The sequence below is a fragment of the Python bivittatus genome, unplaced genomic scaffold (genome assembly GCF_059951505.1).
Source record: "Python bivittatus isolate LINGU-HERP-01145 unplaced genomic scaffold, Pbiv_v1 ctg000700_np1212, whole genome shotgun sequence".
NCBI lineage: Eukaryota > Metazoa > Chordata > Lepidosauria > Squamata > Pythonidae > Python > Python bivittatus.
Window position 1 is genome coordinate 63,173,282 of NW_028277098.1, and position 20,521 is coordinate 63,193,802.

Here is a 20,521-nt window from a genome sequence, read left to right on the forward strand (position 1 = left end):
TGTCACTTACCAGATCAGCTGGAAAACATACCTGATGGGATGTGTTCGGTTTGGTGGGTCAACAGCTTGGGTGGGGATGGAGATGAGGGGTGGTCTAGTATAAATAGACTAATTCATGTTTAATTGTATTTAACTTCTGAATAACCAAATTTTCATGTCTCAGGCTTGAATCTGTCTACAGCACTGTAGATGGGAATGGGGGGCGGGTTAATATATTTTCAGAGGTATTTCACAGCTGATTGATGTGACAAAAAGTATTCCACACTCCTTTGGAGTTAGCCACACTTTCTCTTGGTTTGTTTGCCCTTACTCTGTTTAGCCTTTACCATTTCCTGTCTCTGTTGACCACATTCTTGGTCTCTTTGTAGTGGATCTTTTTTTCTTTGTCTGTAACCCCATCTTAACATTTGTGGCCAACAGTAGCTTGTGATCCTAAAGCAAAAGTTGTGCCCTGACTTCCCCCTGCTGAGAGACTTGCATCTGTCTTTGAGATGTATTTCCTTAGTCCAAATTGGCTTTGATGTCTGCATCAAGTACATTTTTTCTTTGCTCTTACAGTATGGTGGAGGATAAATCTCTGCAAAATTAACAGTAATAAAAATCCTTAAATCTGATCTGTTGGCTGGATTAGAGCTGCAATTTTACTGTACCAAAGGGGATTAGCCATGTTTATACAATGGCTTTGGATGCATTTGTGAGCCCTTGTGGCTCAAATAATATGAAGATTTGGGCTTGGCTTCCCTTTTTAGCTTTCCATATTGCTGTGTCTATAGTTGTTTTCTCTCTTGTTTACTTTAAATAAATTGCTTTCTTTGCTGGTTGAGTTTTCTTTGTCTCTCCATTTCCTCATTTTCTTGGGTTTCATATGTCCTAATAATATGGCCTTTCACAATCTGCCCTCTCAATATAGTTATTTTGCACTTTTCTTTAATGTGACATATACTGTTATTACCATTTGATCAGCACTACATTTTATTATCTTGAAATCACATTGGTAGCATTGAATCTGTTTATGTAATCATTTGCCAATCCAATACATATTTGAATTTACAGGCAGTTGAATAGAAGAAAGTGGCTTGGAGCTTTTTTCACTTCTACCATTGGGGATTTAATTTCATCATCTCTGACTCTGTCCTTTAAAAAAAGAAAGAAAGAAAAGCAGCAACAGCGAGACCCACACACAACATGTTGTTGCGCAGAAGGACTTCCATTCCCTGGCTGTGCTATTAATGTTAGCAATCAGGAAAAGCCTTTGGGGGCTGCAGATTCTCTGTAGTCTGATGCTGCTGCTACCACCACCGCTGCTGCTCAGGATTTTGGTGCAGGAAATCCAAACTGCTGCCTTCTCTGTCCGTTGAGCTCTTCACATCTGCATGTCTCTGCTGCTCGCACACGCACCATCTCACGCCCTCTCTCCATGGACTGATTGCTGTTGAGGAAAGACAAGCCTGCCCAAGTGATTGTTTTGCTTTTTTTTCCCCTTTGGGAGGAACACAAATTATATTTATTTGTGATATTCTGGGGGATCTGTTTGGTGGATAACCTTTTTTTGCGGGGGGGAGGAAAACATGACGTCGCCAGCTAAATTAAAAAAAGATAAGGAGATCATAGCTGAATATGACACTCAAGTCAAAGGTAAGGATTAAAAAATGGATCTTATGTGTATCTATGTGCATATGCGTTTCAGCCTTAACTTGCTAATGCATGCATTCATACTACATGTTTGGGTGTGGAAAGGCAAAGCATTTGCAGATCATCAGGAATTTGCAGAGCTTTTCAGTAGTGCATGTTCGAAAGGTTGACAGTGATTGCTGCTTCATGGGGTGGATTCTTAGTGACGACTATATTTTCAAATATCTTTTATTTTATGAAGTCTTTATTTCATCTTCATATGTACACATACAAAAGCACACCAATGCATGACAAAACATGTTTTTTTTAATAAATGTGGCAAACAGTTTTATTTTGATGATAAATGGTACTTGTCCTCTGAGAAATGTCTGTAATAGCTTAAGAAGCTTTGTGGCTTGGCAGTATTATGGATTTCAGCTTGTAGGAGCTTTTTACAGCTGTATGCACCAAAAGGCTTTCACTCTTCATAAATGCCTGCTGTGTGTGCACACACCCTTGGCAGCTGGCTGCAATGCCCTTCAATTTAAACTGCACAGGGATAATGATAAACTGTTTCAGTAATTCTATGCTCTTTTTGGCAAGATGGCTATTAAAGGTTGTGTTGCATTTGCTACAACAACTTGATGGACAACCTTCATGCAACAATATCTAGGTGGCATTAAACAAGTGGGCTTGGCTTCACACCACCACATGTCTTGCGTGACACATTAAAGAGATGCTTCCCTCATCCTTTTGTGTCTGCAAGTTTTCAGCATTACTTCATACATGTGGAGTATGGAACCTGCATCCATACAGCCTGACAAAATGCTGCTTATTCAGGAACTTTGAATGAGAAGCTTTGTGTGTACATAAGAGGATGCATCTGAGTGGCTATGAGTTTCTGGGAAATAAACTCTGCTCTAATTGTGAACTAAATGTGTCCTATATCTTGGTCTGTTGTCTTTTAAATAATATTGATATTTGATATATTCAGAGTTATATCACTCTCTTTCCCATGTTCTGATTTTTTTGCATTACACAGGAGAGGCAAGGCATTTTCCTTTCTTTTTTTTAAAAGGAAGATATGAAAATTAGGTCATAAATGGCATTTTAAAAACTGTTTTGGGATTCCCAGGTTGGAGGCAGTAGGCAGTCAAAGCATTTTTGTCTTTTCCTCTTCTTTCTTCTAATGTTAATATAATCTTTTGCTTGGTGAGCTAGCAATGAGAGGTTTGGGATTCCAGTGGCCAACAGGAGGCACTGATTCAGTAAAGCATAGCCTCTGTGGATTGCTGTTTAGGTTAGGTGTTTAGGTGGTCCTAAAATGCAGTTTCAAAATAAATGCATAAGAGACTTGGATTTCCTTTGTTCCAGGATACAGAAGGGAGGGTTCCCTCCTCCAGCTTTTGAAACAATGCAAAAGGCATTTGTTATATTCTCAGTGACTTAAAGGCATTTGTTATGTTCGCAGTGACTGTTTAAATATTGTAGCCTCCATTCTAAATGGAGGCATGATTGATTCAGCAGAGTCAGAAACAGAATTCCATGCCTTGTTGCAAAAATATCCAACTTATTCACTAAGAACAATGCAAATTTTGTACTTGGAGCCAGATTAATGAAATAGAATACATTTGGATGTTTTAAAAACTTTTGCACTCCTATAGATAATTCCCCCAAAGATACAGTACTAGCATGCATTTTAGTCAGCTTGACTGTGTCTGCTTCCATATCAGTTGCTATTCTTTGTGGTCATGATGCAAATTCCAGCTATGTGCGTGAAGGGAAGAGATTTTCCAGCTTTGCAACTTGTGTGGAAAACAAACCAGGTGGTGATGGAGGAACTGGTAATTTGTTGTTATTATTCCATTCATTCACTGCACGGAATTCATGATTGTCTATGTTGACCATGCAGTATGCAAAATTCAAGAAAAGATACAGTAAGGCTTCTGGTGAATGGGAGGATGGCGGAGAGTAAAAGCTAAAATCTGATCCAATGATGATATGGTTATCTCTCCTCTATCTGCAGGTCTATGAGACACTGGCTCTGCTTGGTATTAAAAGGAACATTTGATTAATGTTTGGGGCAGTGTCCAGATATGTTGAAACTATGATTTCCAGAATTCTTATGGGTAATTGTGACAGCAGATTCTTGGACTTATAATGTCAATACAACTGAAAGCTTGCTAGTTTAGAGGGATATTAAAAAAAAATGTTAACGTTAACAGCTTTGATTAGTTATTGAGTTTTTAAATTAAAAATACTGTCTTGAGTTTTAACTGACCTCAAGGAGAGAATAAATAACTAGAGAATCCTAGAAAGTTTGTTTTCAGTGGGATTCTGGGAGTGCTGCCAAGTTTCACATTCTTGAAAGACAGGTGCAGATATGTTGAATACTTAATCCTGCCCCCTGTCCTATTGATAGGAGATACTACACTCTTGGAAAGCCAAGTGGTAGCACAGTCTTAATTAGTTCCTGTAGAATATTTATTATTCATTTATTATTTTTCCTCCCCCTTTTCATTATTGAAAAAATTGTTTGCATCTGAGTAACAACATCAAAAGACGTATCCTATGCAGAGCAAGAGGAAACTGCTGTTCTGTTGTGCCCCTACTTGTTTCCATTGTATCTTCTGTCATATTCTTCATTGGTGCTTGGGGATATGGGTGGCTTCCACTTGAAGAATAATGTTAGAGCTTTTTGGTCCTTTCCTTCATCGACAAAGTGATTTCCACCATAAATGTCTGAAGTTGATATAGCGCAAATATGTATGTGGGCATTTAACTTGCATATTATGAGAGCAAGAGCCAAGGTGCCTTTGATTGCTAGGAGTTAAGAACGATTGAACAACAACAACAACAAAGAATGCTAAACTGTACTAAGCGCTGATGCATGGAACTAATTAGGGTGGCTGTTCTAGAATCTTGGCTTGGGTGATTTTGGCTCTTGAATTAAATTGATCCTTACGCTATTCCTGATTTTCCATTTTCTCATCTTCTAAGCTTGGATCAAAGAGGGCAACTTGTGGTCCTAGAGCTATATGTCTTTGTATCCTAATTTCATCACAGCCTGATTTCAAAAGACTTGGCATGTGATTAATTCTGGCAAAGCGATCTGACTCTTTCCTGTTGATGCTGTGTGCCGGGAAAAAAAAGGTAGTTTCACCCACTTTTGGCTCTGACTCCATCTCACTATTTGCCTGGAATGGGTGTATTAAGTCAGTACAAGTAAAAAATCAAAGGGAAAAAGAAACCAATTTTTAAAAAGGGGCTTTCCTTGGTATTGCTTCCTGGTTGAAGTAAAGGCACTGCCAAGTATCAGTAATCCTAATTTTCTGACTTCTGTTTCCAAAGGCTGCAATCTGCGTGTAAAATTTAGAACTCAGCCAAATATTCTGGATGGGCATTAGGGAGAAATAGGAGGAATTTGTTTTTTATTGGTTTCTTTCTCGGCAGTGCCTTAACTGAGAGTTGCCATAGCTCAAGCTTTTGGGGAGGACTTTCCCCAAGTGAGGGGTTCCTGCTTGTAGTTACTTAGCTGTGAGGATGAGGTTCTCTGCTTATATTCACTGCCATGTTCCCGGCCTCTTCGAAAACTCAGTTACCAGATCTAAACATTTAATTGTTGGTAGATCCTGGATTTTTTATTCTTCTGATTGGTGGCACAGGCAGAACAAATGTACTCTTTCCCTCCAGTTTCTGGTTGTTTATTGTTTTGGAAGAAAACCTTTTTAGAAATAGAGTACACTCATAAAGTTAATTGCTTCAACCTTTCAGACCTAACTTTTTAAAATACTTAATTAGTAGAGGAAAACCACTGTTCTCAGTGATGTGGGAATACCTCAGATAAGTAGTCAGATGCCATGCGCAAGAGCGTAGCAATATAAGTATCTGAAGTGACACCTAACTACAAACTCCCTGAATGATTCCTCAACTTTTAGTGGTTTCTTTTGAAAGAATGCTTCTCTTTACAAAAATCTGAAATGGAACAATGTATGAAGTAGAATAAACAATAACTATGTAATACCTTTGTAGTACTTAACTTGCGCTATTCAGGTGACCCCCCCCCCAAAAAAAAATCAAAGGTATTCCCCTACTGGAAAACTGTAAGCTTCAGAAGTAAGAGTTATGAATATTTCCCCAGAGGATGTGTGAGAACTCTGAAAGAACCATCCATTTTCTCTGTATATGGTTATGATTATTTTTGTGATATGCAAGATAGGGTGAACCCATCTATCACAAAAACATGTGAAACTCAATTGCTTTGAAATCCTCTCTTCATATCTGCACTCCTAGAAAGCACGTCTTCAGTTCAGTGATCTTGAATGAAAGTGATTAAAATGCATGGCATATTAGAAGGAGGAATATGCTGAAAAATTGACATTCTCAAAATCCTTGGAGGGAGTACAAATGGAGTGATGGTTGCCTTGCTGTACTACTGTGCATTCTGGAAAGCCTAAGGAACCTTCAGAAGTAGAGATTTCCACATGGAGCTTCCAATAACACAAGTTCCTCATTTTGCCTGAAATTTCTTATATACCAATAAGCTAATTTATTCCCTGCATAAACTGCATACTTTCTAGGAATGGCTATGGATGCTGCTACTTGGATTGGCTTAAGCTTGCTCCACTCATTTGGAGCATAAATGTAGATACATTGGGTTTAAAGATGAAGGACCAAGATATTAACCTCTGACCATTCTTTCTGCTTCCCATTCTAGTGGAATGTTACATGGTACTCAGTTGTTTTGTGTGAAAGCTCCCACATCACTAATTCAAATATTATTATGCAGGGATTATTTAGATCTACTTTTTCATTAAATAATGGTTTCTGATAAAGCTGGGAGAAGAAAGCATTTTCCATTTGAAATGGCACATCTTGTCATTTTATACGAGACAAGATAGACCAAATTAATACACAGGAAGGGGGGAGAAAGTATACATGGTAAATCTCACCCATTCCAACCTGCTTACAAATTTAAACTTTGGGGAGACTGGTGTAAATATAGGCTAGGGCAGGGACAGACAGCTACCTGCTTGCCATATGTTTTATTAACATCTGCTTTGATGGGCCATGTTGCCTGGGTATTATGGAATTTGTAATCCAGAGTATCTGGTGAGTACCTGATTGTCTTTCTTGATGTAGTGATTGGGAGCATAGTGACAGCTTTTATTTTTCTTCCCTATTATTTCAGTTGTGATGGTTTGTGGATAACTATGTCAGGGAGGAATACTAAGCAAAGTTAGTTCCAATCTGCATTTTGCAATCATTTCTTGATTATGTTGGGGCTTGAGAGAGCCACTTTAGAGACAAAGCACTGAGTCCTTTGTTTCTTTTTTTCTTAGTAAGTTCTTTCCTTTTGTGTCTACTTGGCTGTACTGTATTTAATATTTTGGTCTTTGACCATAAGTAAGTAAGTAAATAAATATAATTTGCAGTCCTGGCCGTCTTCATATTTTACATTCATGGCTAAAAGAGATTTCCAAAGGATGGGTTTGAGGAAACTGTAGGTAGCATTAACTATAAAGATGATGTGATGAATTGGTATCAGCTCTCTGATGAAACATATCTTACTTATTCAAGGATTTAGAAGGGCAATCAGGGAAAATGGTTTTAATTTGCATATGGGATGCATGCAAACACACATGTGCATACTGCATTTGTTCAAAGCATGCTAAAGATGTGTTTTGGCATGTGGGCATCTATGAAGCATCCCTCTTTGAATTATTACAGCAGCTGCAACTATTATAAAGCCCATATGGCTGCTTTGAAAGTTTCCATAGCTATCTCTGCGTGGAAGTGCAGGTGCGGCTCCTTAGTTTCATTGGGAAAAAAGCAAAGCAAAATTAAATAGTAGTAGATGTATGTATACAGAAAGAACCAGGGACAGCTTTTGAAGCAGCCGTGCAGGCCTTCATAATACAGCTGCTTTATCAGTTTGAAGAAAGATCTTCATTCATACTAATGCACTTTCCAAAACATCTCTTTTGAATGCTTTGCATAGCCTAAGTGCACATGCATACATTGCTGTAGTGAAGACTAAAACAGCATGGGTGCAAATGCTGTGTGGCTGTATACTTAGGGAATAAGAGACCATTTATATAACTATGCGTATCACAAGACTGAAAACCCTGGAGTATCAGAGCTACAGAATTTATCCCTCAACATGTCAGGAACTGTATCCCCTTTGAAGATATTTGTGTTGCTTGTGGTACAGTGCTCCCCCACTGTATTTGTGTTGCTTTTTTGCTCAAGTTATATCTGAGCAGGGCTGACTTTTTGTCAGATCTGATTTTTGTAATGATTCTTCTGAGAAGTTAAGAAGTATGGTGTAATTGCTAGCTTTCAATCAAATTTGAAAGCCTTAAGACTTCAGGTGAAAAAATAGTTTCTTGGATGGAGATAAAATACAAAGATTGTTTTTAAAAGATTATGTTATATATTGAGTAAATGCTTCCAGATCTTCAGTTTTGAAACATCCAACAATTTATTTCATGTTCAGCATAAAAAAGCATGCTTATTCTCTGAGTTTTTTTAAACAAGAACCTCATGTAATTAAGAGCACATTAATTTAGTGCAAGTGATATGTTTCAGCCAATGAATGCTTAATGTTCTTAGTAACTTGCAATATGGTATTCTTGTATGCACTTTTTCAGAAGAAGAAGTGAGTTTGCAAGTAGTTTCTCTTAAATTAATGGGATTTTCCAAGTGCGAGATCATCTGATACTTCCACAATCTTCAGTCTGTGTCATTCTGTAAGATACATTTTTGGCAAATTCATGCCTGCAAATGATTTTACATTTGAAATCTTTTAAATTTAAATCTCATTCTAAAAGGTTTGATTAAGTAACGTCACTTGTTCGGTCCCAAGAGCCTTGTATTATCCTGCATCTCACTCGGCCCTTTTAATCTATCCTCTCATGCTTACTCATGTTAATGGCTGTAACCACTCACTTCACAGCCACTTAACTCCTAAAATCCTCTGGTGCTTAGCCAATCTTAGATGCAACCTACGGGAACTGGACATCCTGGATACTAGAAGGCGCAATTGCCTCTTAACAGCTTACTGATGTCTGCAATTGCCAGGTATCAGTAGGCTGTTAAAACCACATCTCTTTTTACCTAGCCATTCCTTTCAGTCCTTACCCTGTAGCTACCATTACATTGTTCTTTATCATTTTAAGCAACTAAAAGTATTTTTTGTTTAATGCAAAGGATCTTCATTGCATTTGTACTTTTGAGAGGCTCAGTGTAAAATGATCTTGTGTTTAAAAGAATTCTGAAAGTTCTGATATCATAATGTTATACCACCTGTATGTTTCCGGTGGTATGTCTAGATAAGAAAAGTGAGTAAGGAATAAGGAATTCATTTCATCTTGGTAAAATGGCCTACAAAATGTTACTTTTTAAGTAGATATCTGCCTGAAGAGAAAAATAAGTAAGTATGTGGATATGGACTGGAAGTGGCGCAAATACATTACTGTATATCTTCAGGAACATAATAGAGGGATTCATCTTTGTGGTTGATAGATACTAGCTGGTGAACAACATAAGGAAAGAAAAAAGAACTCCTTTAAAAGAGATCTACTTCCATAATGGATTATGAAGATGTATACATATATGTACATAGTGCTTTTTGTGACAAGGACATGCTTCTGTAAGTCAGTCATAAGGCTCATGAAAATGGCCTGGTTATCTTGGCGCAAAGGTGACTTACATACTGTTTGCTGAGAACATGTCCTTACAACAGAGCTTCCATCTTGAAGCTAGCCCACTGCTAAGACAGGCTGAAGCTGATCCAAGGAGTTCCAGCATGAAAATAGTGTTTTCCTATTAACAATAGAAGACCTCCCATTGGGACAATCCATGGCTCATGGAGGCTCGAGGTAATATTGTCAGGGGTGGTGATATTTCACTGACTTGTCAGTTCTGCTGTGACTCATTCCGTGGTCCCTGGGCTCAGTGCTGTTCTGCAGAACCATTTGGGCTATGAGGGAGACCAGAACCCAGGCTTCCATAGACATTTCCTTGTTTGTTTGTTTCTTTTTAAACAGATTGGTTGATCAAAGTAGAAAGCACAAAGCCTTGAAATTGAGCATCTTATCCATGGCTTGAAAGGACATGGCTGCTTTTGTGCTTCTGTAGCCATAGGAAATTTCCTTCCGAGTGGCTGCTATTCCCAGGGAAGTCTAGCTCCTCACTTCCTCTCCTTGTGAAATGTTCATCTGAAAAGTTTGTTCATAGAATGTAACCTGGTACAGATATGGCTTCAACATGCAACCACTTTTTTTCTTCTCCTATCCTTTTGAATGATCAGAGCTGTATATGTGCTGTGATACAAGAATATTGATACAAGAATCATAAAGTGATTCTCAAACTCCAGATGTTCTACATTTATCCAGAGGCTACAAATCTGGGCAACCACTAGATGGCAGCCAAGAGAAACAAATACTTCTAATTTAATTCTTGCTCTAGATGGAGTTGTACTCTTCCTTAAAAGCACAAGTTGATATTCTTGAGATCCTTTTGGATTCCAGTTTGAAACCAGACATCTGCATAAAAGATGAACTTATCATCAGTGTGTCTCTACCAGGAGGAGAAAGATCTTTGATGCCTAATGCACTGGAAAACTCAGCTAAAGCAAGCCTCATCCATATTATTTTTTTATTTTTTTTTGTCTGCGCTCAGTCATTGCTGACCCTGCAGTGACTGCTTGGACGAGTCCTTGCAGTTTTCAAGGCAACTGTTTTCGGAAGTGGTTTGCCAGAGCCTCCTTCCTAGGGCAGAGCCCAGCTGGCAAGCGCAGGAGGTGGGGTTTCCGTTGCTTCGCGCCCTTTTCGGGCGCGCGCGGTTTTTCGCGCTTACCGGCAACTGCTTCCAACTCCTTTTTTGCAAGCCGCTGCCAGCATTTTTCCTCCCACCGGCGTGAGAGTCCCCATTTATCTACTCACGTAAGTTTTCGAACTGTTGGGTTGACAGGAACATCCATATTATAATTGTCCTGAAACATACTTTTGTACATTGGGTTGTAATGTAATAGCTGTGGTTTGTACTTTTATTTGTTATATCTTTTAATAACTATTTTTATGGATGTTTTAACAGGTTATTGTAAACTGCTCAGAGTCATAAAACGAGTTGGCAACATATAAACCTTTTAAACAAACAATAACACATTTTTGCATTGGAAGCGCAAATGTTAGCATTTTCCATCAATAGGTAATTGTCTGATGGTCTGGTCTTCACTTTCCCAATTTATGAACCATTGATATCCTGTCATTCCATCAGGATGCTAAGTCAGATTCCTTTAACAATAGTTTGTTGAACAAGTCATAGTGGCCATGTTCATAACACTTGGCCATAATGTTGGCTTTGCTCATCATACTTTGCCAGAACCAAGGATACAGCATCTACCTATGGGTGAAAAAGTGGGCTTGAGTTGATGCCCCTTCCCAGATGGCCCTATTCTGGTCATACCATTTGGAGACTAAAAAAGGATGCCTTCTCCTCCTCTCCATCCCTCCCTCCCCCTCCCCCTCCCCCTCCCCCTCCCCTCCCCTCCCCTCCCCTCCCCTCCCTCTCCCTCTCCCTCTCCCTCTCTCCATGTTCTCCCTTGTCAGGGGAACCTTGCACATAGAGCTGCAGGAACACTGATGACAGCATCAATCATTTGGTTTTATTCTCCAGTCTCTGTGCTCAGGGTGGTTATATAAAGGAGCATACAGAAATCAGCAATTTTCTGAAATCTTTCTCTTCCAAAAATATAGGTACATGCCTTGTTCTAATTCTGTTCTGTGTTGTGCAATTTATAAGCTTAACTACAAATTAGTTCATTTCTCTTTTCAAGTTCTCCCAGCAATCTGCTGCACTGTTTGATAATTGCCAATGTAGGTAGCAAAACGTGTGCTGATCTAGGTCCCCTTTCTGTCAATAAAATAGCTTTTATAAATTGAATGTTAAGGGACATATGGTTTTGAATGTGATAAAACTGTGTATTGTTGAAGGCTTTCACGGCTGGCATACGATGGCTGGTGTGGGTCTTCCGGGCTGTGTGGCCGTGTTCTTGAAGTTCTGTTTCCTAACGTTTCGCCAGCACCTGTGACCGGTATCTTCAGAGTGCAGAAGCACAGACAGGAGCAGTTCTCTCTGTGCCCAGGGTGATGTGACCCTTTTGTGGGTATTTATAGAGATCTGGGGGGAGGGGGGAGGGGGGGGTTGGGTTACTGAGTGGCTGCTTGTTTTGGTGTCAGCATCTGTGTGTATCTTCCTGGGGATTGGGCAGGGTTTTTTCTTCTATTGAATTGTTAACGAGGGGCTGCTGGGGGTGATTAGCAAGTTCATTGTGTGAACTGTTCACATGTCCTGGTGGTTGAGCTGAGTTCGTTGACCTTTTGCAGGCTGTATTTTTCAGGATTGGTAGCCAGGTTTTGTTGATTTTTAGACTCTCCTCTTTTTTATTGAAACTGTGCTGGTGTTTGTGAATCTCAATGGCTTCCCGGTATAGCCTGGTATAGTGGCTGTTGGTGTTGTCCAGTATCTCTGTGTTTTCAAATAGGATTTTGTGTCCAGTGTGCTTGAGAGCATGTTCAGCTACTGCAGATTTTTCTGGTTGCTGTAGTCTGCAGTGTCTTTCGTGTTCTTTTATCCTGGTATGGATGCTGCGTTTTGTGATCCCGATGTATACTTGCCCGCAACTGCATGGTATGCGGTATACTCCTGCGGCGGTGAGGGGATCCCTTTTGTCTTTTGCTGATTTTAGCACTTCTTGTACTTTTCTGGTGGGTCTGAAGATTGTTTGGAAATTGTGTTTTTCCATCAGTTTTCCCTGCTCCTGTCTGTGCTCCTGCACTCTGAAGATGCCGGTCACAGGTGCTGGTGAAACGTTAGGAAACAGAACTTCAAGAACACGGCCACACAGCCCGGAAGACCCACACCAGCCATGATAAAACTGTATTTGAAATTGAGTTACTAATTGTACTAATGAGGATCACCTTATTGCTAAAATGTATAAATTTTTGTTGCAATTTGAAACAAGATGAGCAAGTTAAAGATTATATGATAAAATGGGCTAAACTTTTTGGATATAATATACAAATGGAACAATAGGAAAATATGTGAATGAAAGGGCTGAAATTTATGTTATAATCTTACAGAGAATTTTTATAAAAGGATGTATTGATGGTATCTGTCACTGTCAAACATGTACAAAGGGACTTCAAATATATGTTGGAAATGCGAACAACAAGAAGGGACTTTTTATCATCTTTGGTGGACATGTAATAAGGCTAAAAAAATTTGGACTTAAATACATACAGTATACTAATTCAGAAGATTTTGAAGATTAATATGCAATCAAAACCAGAGACATTTATTTTGGGGCTGATGGATAAACAATTGGAAAAATCTCTTGGATCTTTATTTTTATATATGATAACTGCAGTGAGACTTTTATATGCTCAAAGGTGGAAAGACTCGATATTACCTACAATGGAAGAATGGATGGTAAGATTGATGGAGCTAGCTGAGTTGGTGAAATTGACAGCTTTGATTAGAGAAAAGAATTGACTAATTTTAATGCTAACTGGAAGACCCTTTTGGACTCTTTTCATAAAACAGAAAAAAATGAAATTATGATATATGGATTTGATGATTAGTAAAATTAATAGATTATAGAAAAAATGTTAAGTTGTAATCCTAGAGTAAGAGTTTAATGTATGTTTTACTTATTATATCTGCTGTAAAAGAAATCAGAAGTCATTCTTTTTTTCCCTCTCTTTCTTTATCTTTCTGCACTTCTATTCTCCTTTCTCTTTATTCTTTCTTTTCTTCTTTTTCTTGATTATTAGTTCTTGTTACTTTTTATTTTTGTTTTTAAAATTTAATAAAGTTATTATAAAAATAAATTGAATGTTAAGCTTCTTAAATAATTTTAATGAATTATTTCAAATGTCTGTTCCCTACCTTTATAGGTAAGTTAATTTTACGATGTGGCAGGACTTTGTCCTGTTGAAGATGGGTGTTTACAAAAGCGTTGGAAATGCTCTTATTTCTACCTTCCAAAGAGTATGTCAAGTTCTTGCTATTCTTTAGAGGAGGCCTAATCAAACCAATTGTGACTGAAAGAACACCTGCTTCCCTGGGGGGGAAAATCTTTTTAGTGTAATTCCAATAATCTGAGATACTCTGAAAAAGGGAAATGCAGATATATTCCAACTTCTTGATAGTTAATCCCTTTGGGGTATGTGTGAGCAAAGATATCAGTAAAGGATTCCACACTTTATTAGTTGCTGATTGGGTTCACTCATCACTTTAAAACATATTGTGATTTACATAGCTTTGGCTTAGTATATTGTGTGAACCTGGTCATTGGGGTTTGTAAATTATAGCTTATATCTTAACCCAGTGTGATTGTAGCCAGCGTTTAATAATGGGAATTGCTTGGCAACTGATGCTGATTTGGATAAAGGTGGACAGTGTGAGGCTTGCTGGGTGTTTCTAAACTATAGCTCCCAGCAAACCCAACCAACATGGCCAGTGGTGAGGAATACTGAGACTTGTAATTGAACAGCATTTGGAGAGCCCTCTGTTTCTCACTCCTAATGTAGAAATCAACTTGCTCTGTATTTGGGTGAAGGTTTTACAGATCGTCTCATAACACATTAATAGATTTTTACACGAAAGAACATTGTAATCCTATACTCTGATGAGCAGAGTAAATTTCTCATTTGTTAGATAGCCGCTTTATATAATAGAACTTCTTTGCTAATGTTTATTTATGTTGCTTGGTTGCCTTTGTGTTATGTACTATTTCCTCCTTTTACTGCCTCAAACTGAAGCAGTGGAAGGAATGAAGACAGCTATGGAGGCCTAGATCAGAGGCAGGGCTACAGCAGCAAAACTTCTAAATTAACATCTTTAACCGCATGGCACAAGGCACCATAAATCTTTGGATGGTTTTTATTCTGGAAAGTGGTGTTGTCTTTTCAATGGTTTCTGGGAAACCATAGCCACTATCATGTACTTTGGTCAGCGTTGTTGCCTTCAGGGTAGCTGTATGTGAAAAATGAAAGTGGGAGCTGCCGGAAAAACTAGTTGATTCCCATCTTCTAAAAATAGAGTGATTATTATTGTTCTTGGTGATGGGAATCAGTCCTGTATAATTTTCTGTGTGAGCCAAGTTTAATGACACAGTTAAATTGTTTAAACACTGGTGGTCTCTTGACCACATTTCTTTCTTTCTTTCTCACTTCCACCTTCCATAAATGTTGACTAGGATTTGTTAGGGCTTCTTGAGGATATGTGGCAGCTTGGAGGATTATGAAGTGGCATACTAAGATGGTCTGAGCTGCCTGTAAAAGTGATTTTCGTCTTCAAATCTTTACCAGAGAAGTATAAAGTTGCCCCATGACAGAACCATTCACTTGGGATAACTAGTACTAACTAGGTTGGAAGATGCTATATAATAGTCTTCCTCAAATGGGCACCTTTCAGTTATGTTGGGATGACAGTTTGCAGAATTCCCAACAAGCCTGGCCTTTGGGGATTGCAGTTCCAGGACATCTGGAGGATATCAAGTTGAGTAATGTTACTATATAGATATGAGTTTTTACCTAATTTTACCTATAAACCAATACTGAGCTTATGGCCAGGTTGTAATTTGCAGGCATAATTCAATAGGATACAATCCATCTTGGTTAAAAGAAGTATTATACTATTTCTTATCACAAGATTTGGGGGAAGGGGAGAAGGTTGTTTATATATTGTGAAGTTTTTAATTCTACGTTCCTCTTTGGTGATTCATTTTCTCTGCTGGCTGTCTTGTTTAGCTATTTTAACTTGTTTTTTGTTATTCAAGGTTTACAGTTAAAACAATATTAACTCTAATAGTTTAATTGAATAGAGATAGACTGGCACCTTATTTAGTTGCAGAATCTATTCTCCACTGTTCATTTATATGTCTCTCCCTCCCCCTCCAGTTAATGTGTTCAACAGATTTAAGAGTGGTATGTTGCTATGGGTGTTTATTCCTGTAACTTAGACATCTTATGCTTTTAGCAGAATCATTCTTCCCTTTCTTCCCCCTCCCATGCATTCAGCAAATCCTTGTTCCTTTTGAACTTCAAATGGTTTTGAAATGCAGATACTTCCCTTTCATTTAAAGCAAATTGTTCATTGCCCCTTAATCATTACTTTTAAGCTGATAAAAGGGGGTGGTTTCCCCAATCAGCCTTCCTGATAATTTTTCTTTTCTTCCCCCCCCCCTTTTTTTTGAAGGGAACAGGCTTTTGTGCAATCAAGCTGCTATTATCTATGTTATGTCTCAGTAAGGCTTGTTTCAGAGGATTGCAGGAAGAAGCTGTAATATGAACAAAAGATTTTTTAATCGACATACTGTACATCTGGAGTAGGTGGGGCAAAGCTCTTTGAATGAAGGGAAGGACAATTAATGTGTTATAAAGGCCACAGGATATAGGAATGATGTTTGGATGGAAACTTAACTCTGCTGTGAATAAAAATGTGTGCTTGTATTTCCCTGCAGAGCTGATTTCTAAAGAACATGAGTACTTATTTCATACCTTTTTTCTGTACTGTGGACTTGATGCCTTCACTGAACTTCTTTTTGCTGTGAAAAGCAGACTAAATACCAAATTTGTGAATTAATATTGCTAGAGATTTTTATTTTTGTCTAAGATAGAAATATATATGTTGGATTTATATTGAGAAAACATCAAAGGAATGTGTTTTTCTACTCTAGATATCCCAGAATGTAGTGCCAGACCTGTTGTAAAGGAGATGTGAGTAGTAGACATTTTGTGAAAGGGGGAGAATAGTATTGACAAATAGTGATTAATGCCATTTAATGGCCTTGATTATATCTGCAAAACTGCTGTCTGTTATCCTTGTATAGTCATATGCAATGGAGGTTACAAATGCTTCACCTGTCAATTAAAGGCAGCACATTTTGAAGCCCTCTTTATGTATCTGCATCATAATACATCAGTGGACACATTAAGACATTTTGCAAGTTATGGACTAAACAGGGTCAATTAGGTACAATTTGCTGATTATTTTTTGGTCTGGCAGGAAGGATCTAATCTGAATGATCCTTGCAGATGAGAAGGATCTAGTGTAACCTTTTTCAGCATAGTACCCCCCAGAGTGCTGGGAATATAATTTCCAAAATTCCCGTGGATCTGGCAAATTAGCACACAGCTGTTGGGGTGGGTATGGCCTATGAAACTGCTAAGGTTGGTCTCTGCCATCTTCTGTTGCCTGCCAGTATATTCCCTACCATCCTAGCATACAGTTGTCTTTTTTTCTAGGCAAGAAAGAAAAGAGATGGGCACACTTCTAAAGTATGACTGCAGCCAACTACCACTTTTATTTTCTAGGAACACACTAGAGGTTGGAGTTTAGCTTTGTAGTATGCCATCTTCCTTATCAATTATTTTTAATTGAAATAATCCAGAGCAATTCCTAGATCAGATGTTGGAGAGAACCTGCAGGTGCCAAGGGAGGCATCTGAAGGTACATTGATGCCTAGAGCCATTAAATTACAGGCATCCTTGATTTGAGCTCAGTTCATGATGGCTTAATGGACACATCCATGCGGTTTTCTTGGCAATAGTATGAATGTTTGCCATTGTCTTTTTTCAGTTTTTTTTTTTAATTCTATCTAGCTATAGTCCTAGTATTCCTTAGTGGAGTTCCATTCAAATTTTACCCAGGATCAAATCTTTTTAGCTTTCCAGCTCAGACCATGCTGCCTCTAGCTGCTATTACAGGTAGTCCCCAGTTTAAGAATGAGTTCCATTCCCAAGGTCTGTCCTTAAGTCGAATTTGTATTGTATAATGAACTACAACCATTGTGTATTTAACTTGAATCATTGTGTACTTAACTTGAATTTTGCTATAGTGGGCTCCGTTCTTAACCATGGATTGTCTGTATACAGGGTGTTCTTAACCCAGGGACTACCTGTATATTCACTGGTTTGTGTTAAAGCGTTGTTGTGTTCCAGAAGCTGGAGTCTTTTTGATAACCATCCCAACCTCAAACAGGGGCATCTCTGCTATGAAATGCAAAATTCTATACTGCAAAATTCTGTTCAAGTGCCTGGTGAGTTCAAATTCCTCAGTCAAATTGGACAAATCTGTAAGGGAGAAGAGAGACCAAACTATCCGTGTCTCTGCTGTCTTGAGTATGGCAAGTCCCATCAATTCTCAGCAAAAGGTGACTTCATGAATAATCCATATGAGACAAATGGTAGAAAATATTTATGGCACATGGAATTCTAGTTAGTGTATCCAGGGGTGCAGAAAAAGCTGGATTTTAAGAGTTTGTTTTCTTTACTCAGTGACAGAATTTGTATTAGCTAAGAGGTCCCCCCCCCACACTTTTAGGTTGTCCTACTTGTTACATCCAACGTTCCATTCATTAGGTAAGATGGTTCCATGGCCTATATTGAGACAGTTTAACTATAATCTTATTATCCAATTTCTAATTGCTTGTATCTATTGCCAATTTCATCCTCATTTGAAAAAACAAAAGTAGGCAGAGTATTATTTACATTGATATTTGTGTATGAACTTGTGAAGGCAAGTTAATTTCCTTAACTTTAGCAAACCAGTTTAATGCAGTGGGCAAGGCACCAGGCTAGAAATCAGGAAACCTTTGTGTTCCAGTCCCACATTAGCCACAAAGCCAGCTGGGTGACTTTGAGCCAGTCACTTTGTCTCCGCTGTAAGAAGGAGGAACTGGTAAGCCACTTCTAAAAAATGATAGCAAAAAACCTATGGGGACTTGTCCAGGCAGTCACCAGGAGTCAAAACTGAAGTGAAAGCACAAATTTCATAGTGACTTTGGATTTCCTACACATTTTGAATCATAGCCCCACTCATAATCCTAGTGGATTTCAGTGGATTCTCTGCCCAGTTAGCCTTGATAATCTTCAGTGGTTGTGAAAGTAGTTTCAATCCTGTATCTCTTACAATATCTTTGAGAAGGTAATTGCAGAGATGTGTTCCTTGATTACTTTTCCCAAAGCATTCTCCACAGATTTTTGTTTCCTGTTCAAACTGGATTGTATAGCCTTCCTTAGCTCTAAGCTGCAAAAAATTCAGAATGATAATAGCTGCAGTTTCAACCATTTGAAAGGCACTAGGTTGACTGGGTCTGATCTTTGACTGGATTGAGGAGGCAGTTATTGGGATCTTTAAATGGGAGATACTTATGATGAATTTGAGTTCCCCTGAATAACTGGATTTCTCAAGAACATATTTTGCTAGTCCAGTGTTCCCCCATGTTTTGATCAAGTGATTTCTTTAATACAGGGATTCTCAAACTTTGTGGTGCCATAATCTATGAATTTGTGTGACTCCTCCTTCACACCCTAAATAAAATTAATTTCATTGGGGTTAGGATTGGGCAATAAATCAGTATAACACTTTTAATAATTAAATTTTAATCCATATATCAAAGAAAACAGTAATAGAATGTTGAAACCTTATACATTTATTTATTTCTAATTTACACCATCAAATTTATTCAGCATCATGGTGGCTTTCTAAACTTTATAAAATAAAACCTCATTGGCAATAACGGTCAAATTTAAAACTGTATTTTTAATGGGATGGCTGAACATTCTTCATTTTGCATAATTCAGGGGTTCTACAACTGTGGATTGCAACTCCTAGAGACTGTCTGCACACCTGGGAGAGAGGGGTTGCAGGTGCAGGTGCAGTGGCAGTGGCCAAAGTCTACACTTTTGATGTGGAGTGCAAAATGAGCTTAGGAGATATGAACAGAGCTAGAGATTGCTGTTCTGAATGCCCCTTTCCCTCCCTACCTCTCCCGCTGCATGCCCCACCCCTCCCCTCCCCTCTGCCAAAAGTGTTTGGTTGAACTCTTTGGCAACTGCCTGCCCAGAGTACTTCTTTTGACATGATGGTGGCAGCAGTTACTGCACCGTTAAGAAATGGGAGGGACTGCCTTTGAACCCCCTGTGTGCTGGTCAGGCAAAGCTAAAACCAGTCAGACTGTACTCTGGGTTTTCCTCCCTCCTTTGGTTAGTTAGACAAGCAGACAATGGCTTGTCAGGGCAGAATGTGAAAGTGTCAGGAACTCCCCAAAATTGTGATCCCCCAGATTTGCTCATAACTGCCTCAGGGAATCATGACCCAGAGTTTGCAAACCCCTGCCCTAGCAGATTGTGGGAATGCTGTAGACATAATATATACTGATCTCAGTATCTGACCAAATATCCTTCATATGGAGTATTTATGGGATGAATAGTAGGCCTGTTAAGTGATCTGTGTCACTTGATAATAATATATGTGAAAAGGATCTTTGACTTACAGTTGATCTGTCTCAGCTATGTGGTATAGCTGAAAAATAGGCAAATGTAGGCTGTATCAGTATAGTTTTAGAATCACAGGAATTAGTTATTCCATCTTATTTGTCCTGGGTTACACTATATGTAGAATATTATGATTAATTTTGAGTACCATACCTCAAGGAGGGTTTAGGCAAAGTGAAATGGATTTTATTTATTTGTTTATTTGTCAATTTTATATGGCTGCCCATCTCACACAAAGAAACACAACAAAGATGCTCAGGGAAGAACTGATTGAGGGAATTGGATATGTTTAGTCATGAGAAGAAAAGATTAAGATAGCACTTTTCATGTTCCTAAAAGACTACCCTAGTAAAGACCATGGTCTGCCCCCTATTATCTTCATCATCATTATCACTACCACCACCACAAAATACAGGATAAATCTATGGTCTTAAATTATAGGAACACAGAGTCGGTATATACATTGATTTAATAAATAAAATAAATAAATTTCACTTAATGTTATGGAAAACTTTCGAATGGTAAGAATAGTTCAACAACAAAATCAATTAACTATGGAA

General features: G+C 38.4%; 1 protein-coding gene across 8 annotated transcripts in view; it reads left to right on the top strand.

Moving 5' to 3' along the window:
* The window catches only part of SRGAP2 (SLIT-ROBO Rho GTPase activating protein 2), a 226,142-nt gene that overhangs the window by 927 nt on the left and 204,694 nt on the right, over nt 1-20,521 (top strand). For 7 of the 8 annotated variants that reach the window (XM_088154402.1, XM_088154405.1, XM_088154404.1 and 4 more), the window contains exon 2: nt 1,054-1,635. In XM_088154402.1, the coding sequence (XP_088010528.1) occupies nt 1,569-1,635 (67 nt within the window). In that variant the 5' untranslated portion in view covers nt 1,054-1,568. Of the gene's footprint in view, nt 1-1,053; nt 1,636-20,521 lie in introns of those variants that run through there. The other variant, XM_088154409.1, reaches the window with a different exon arrangement.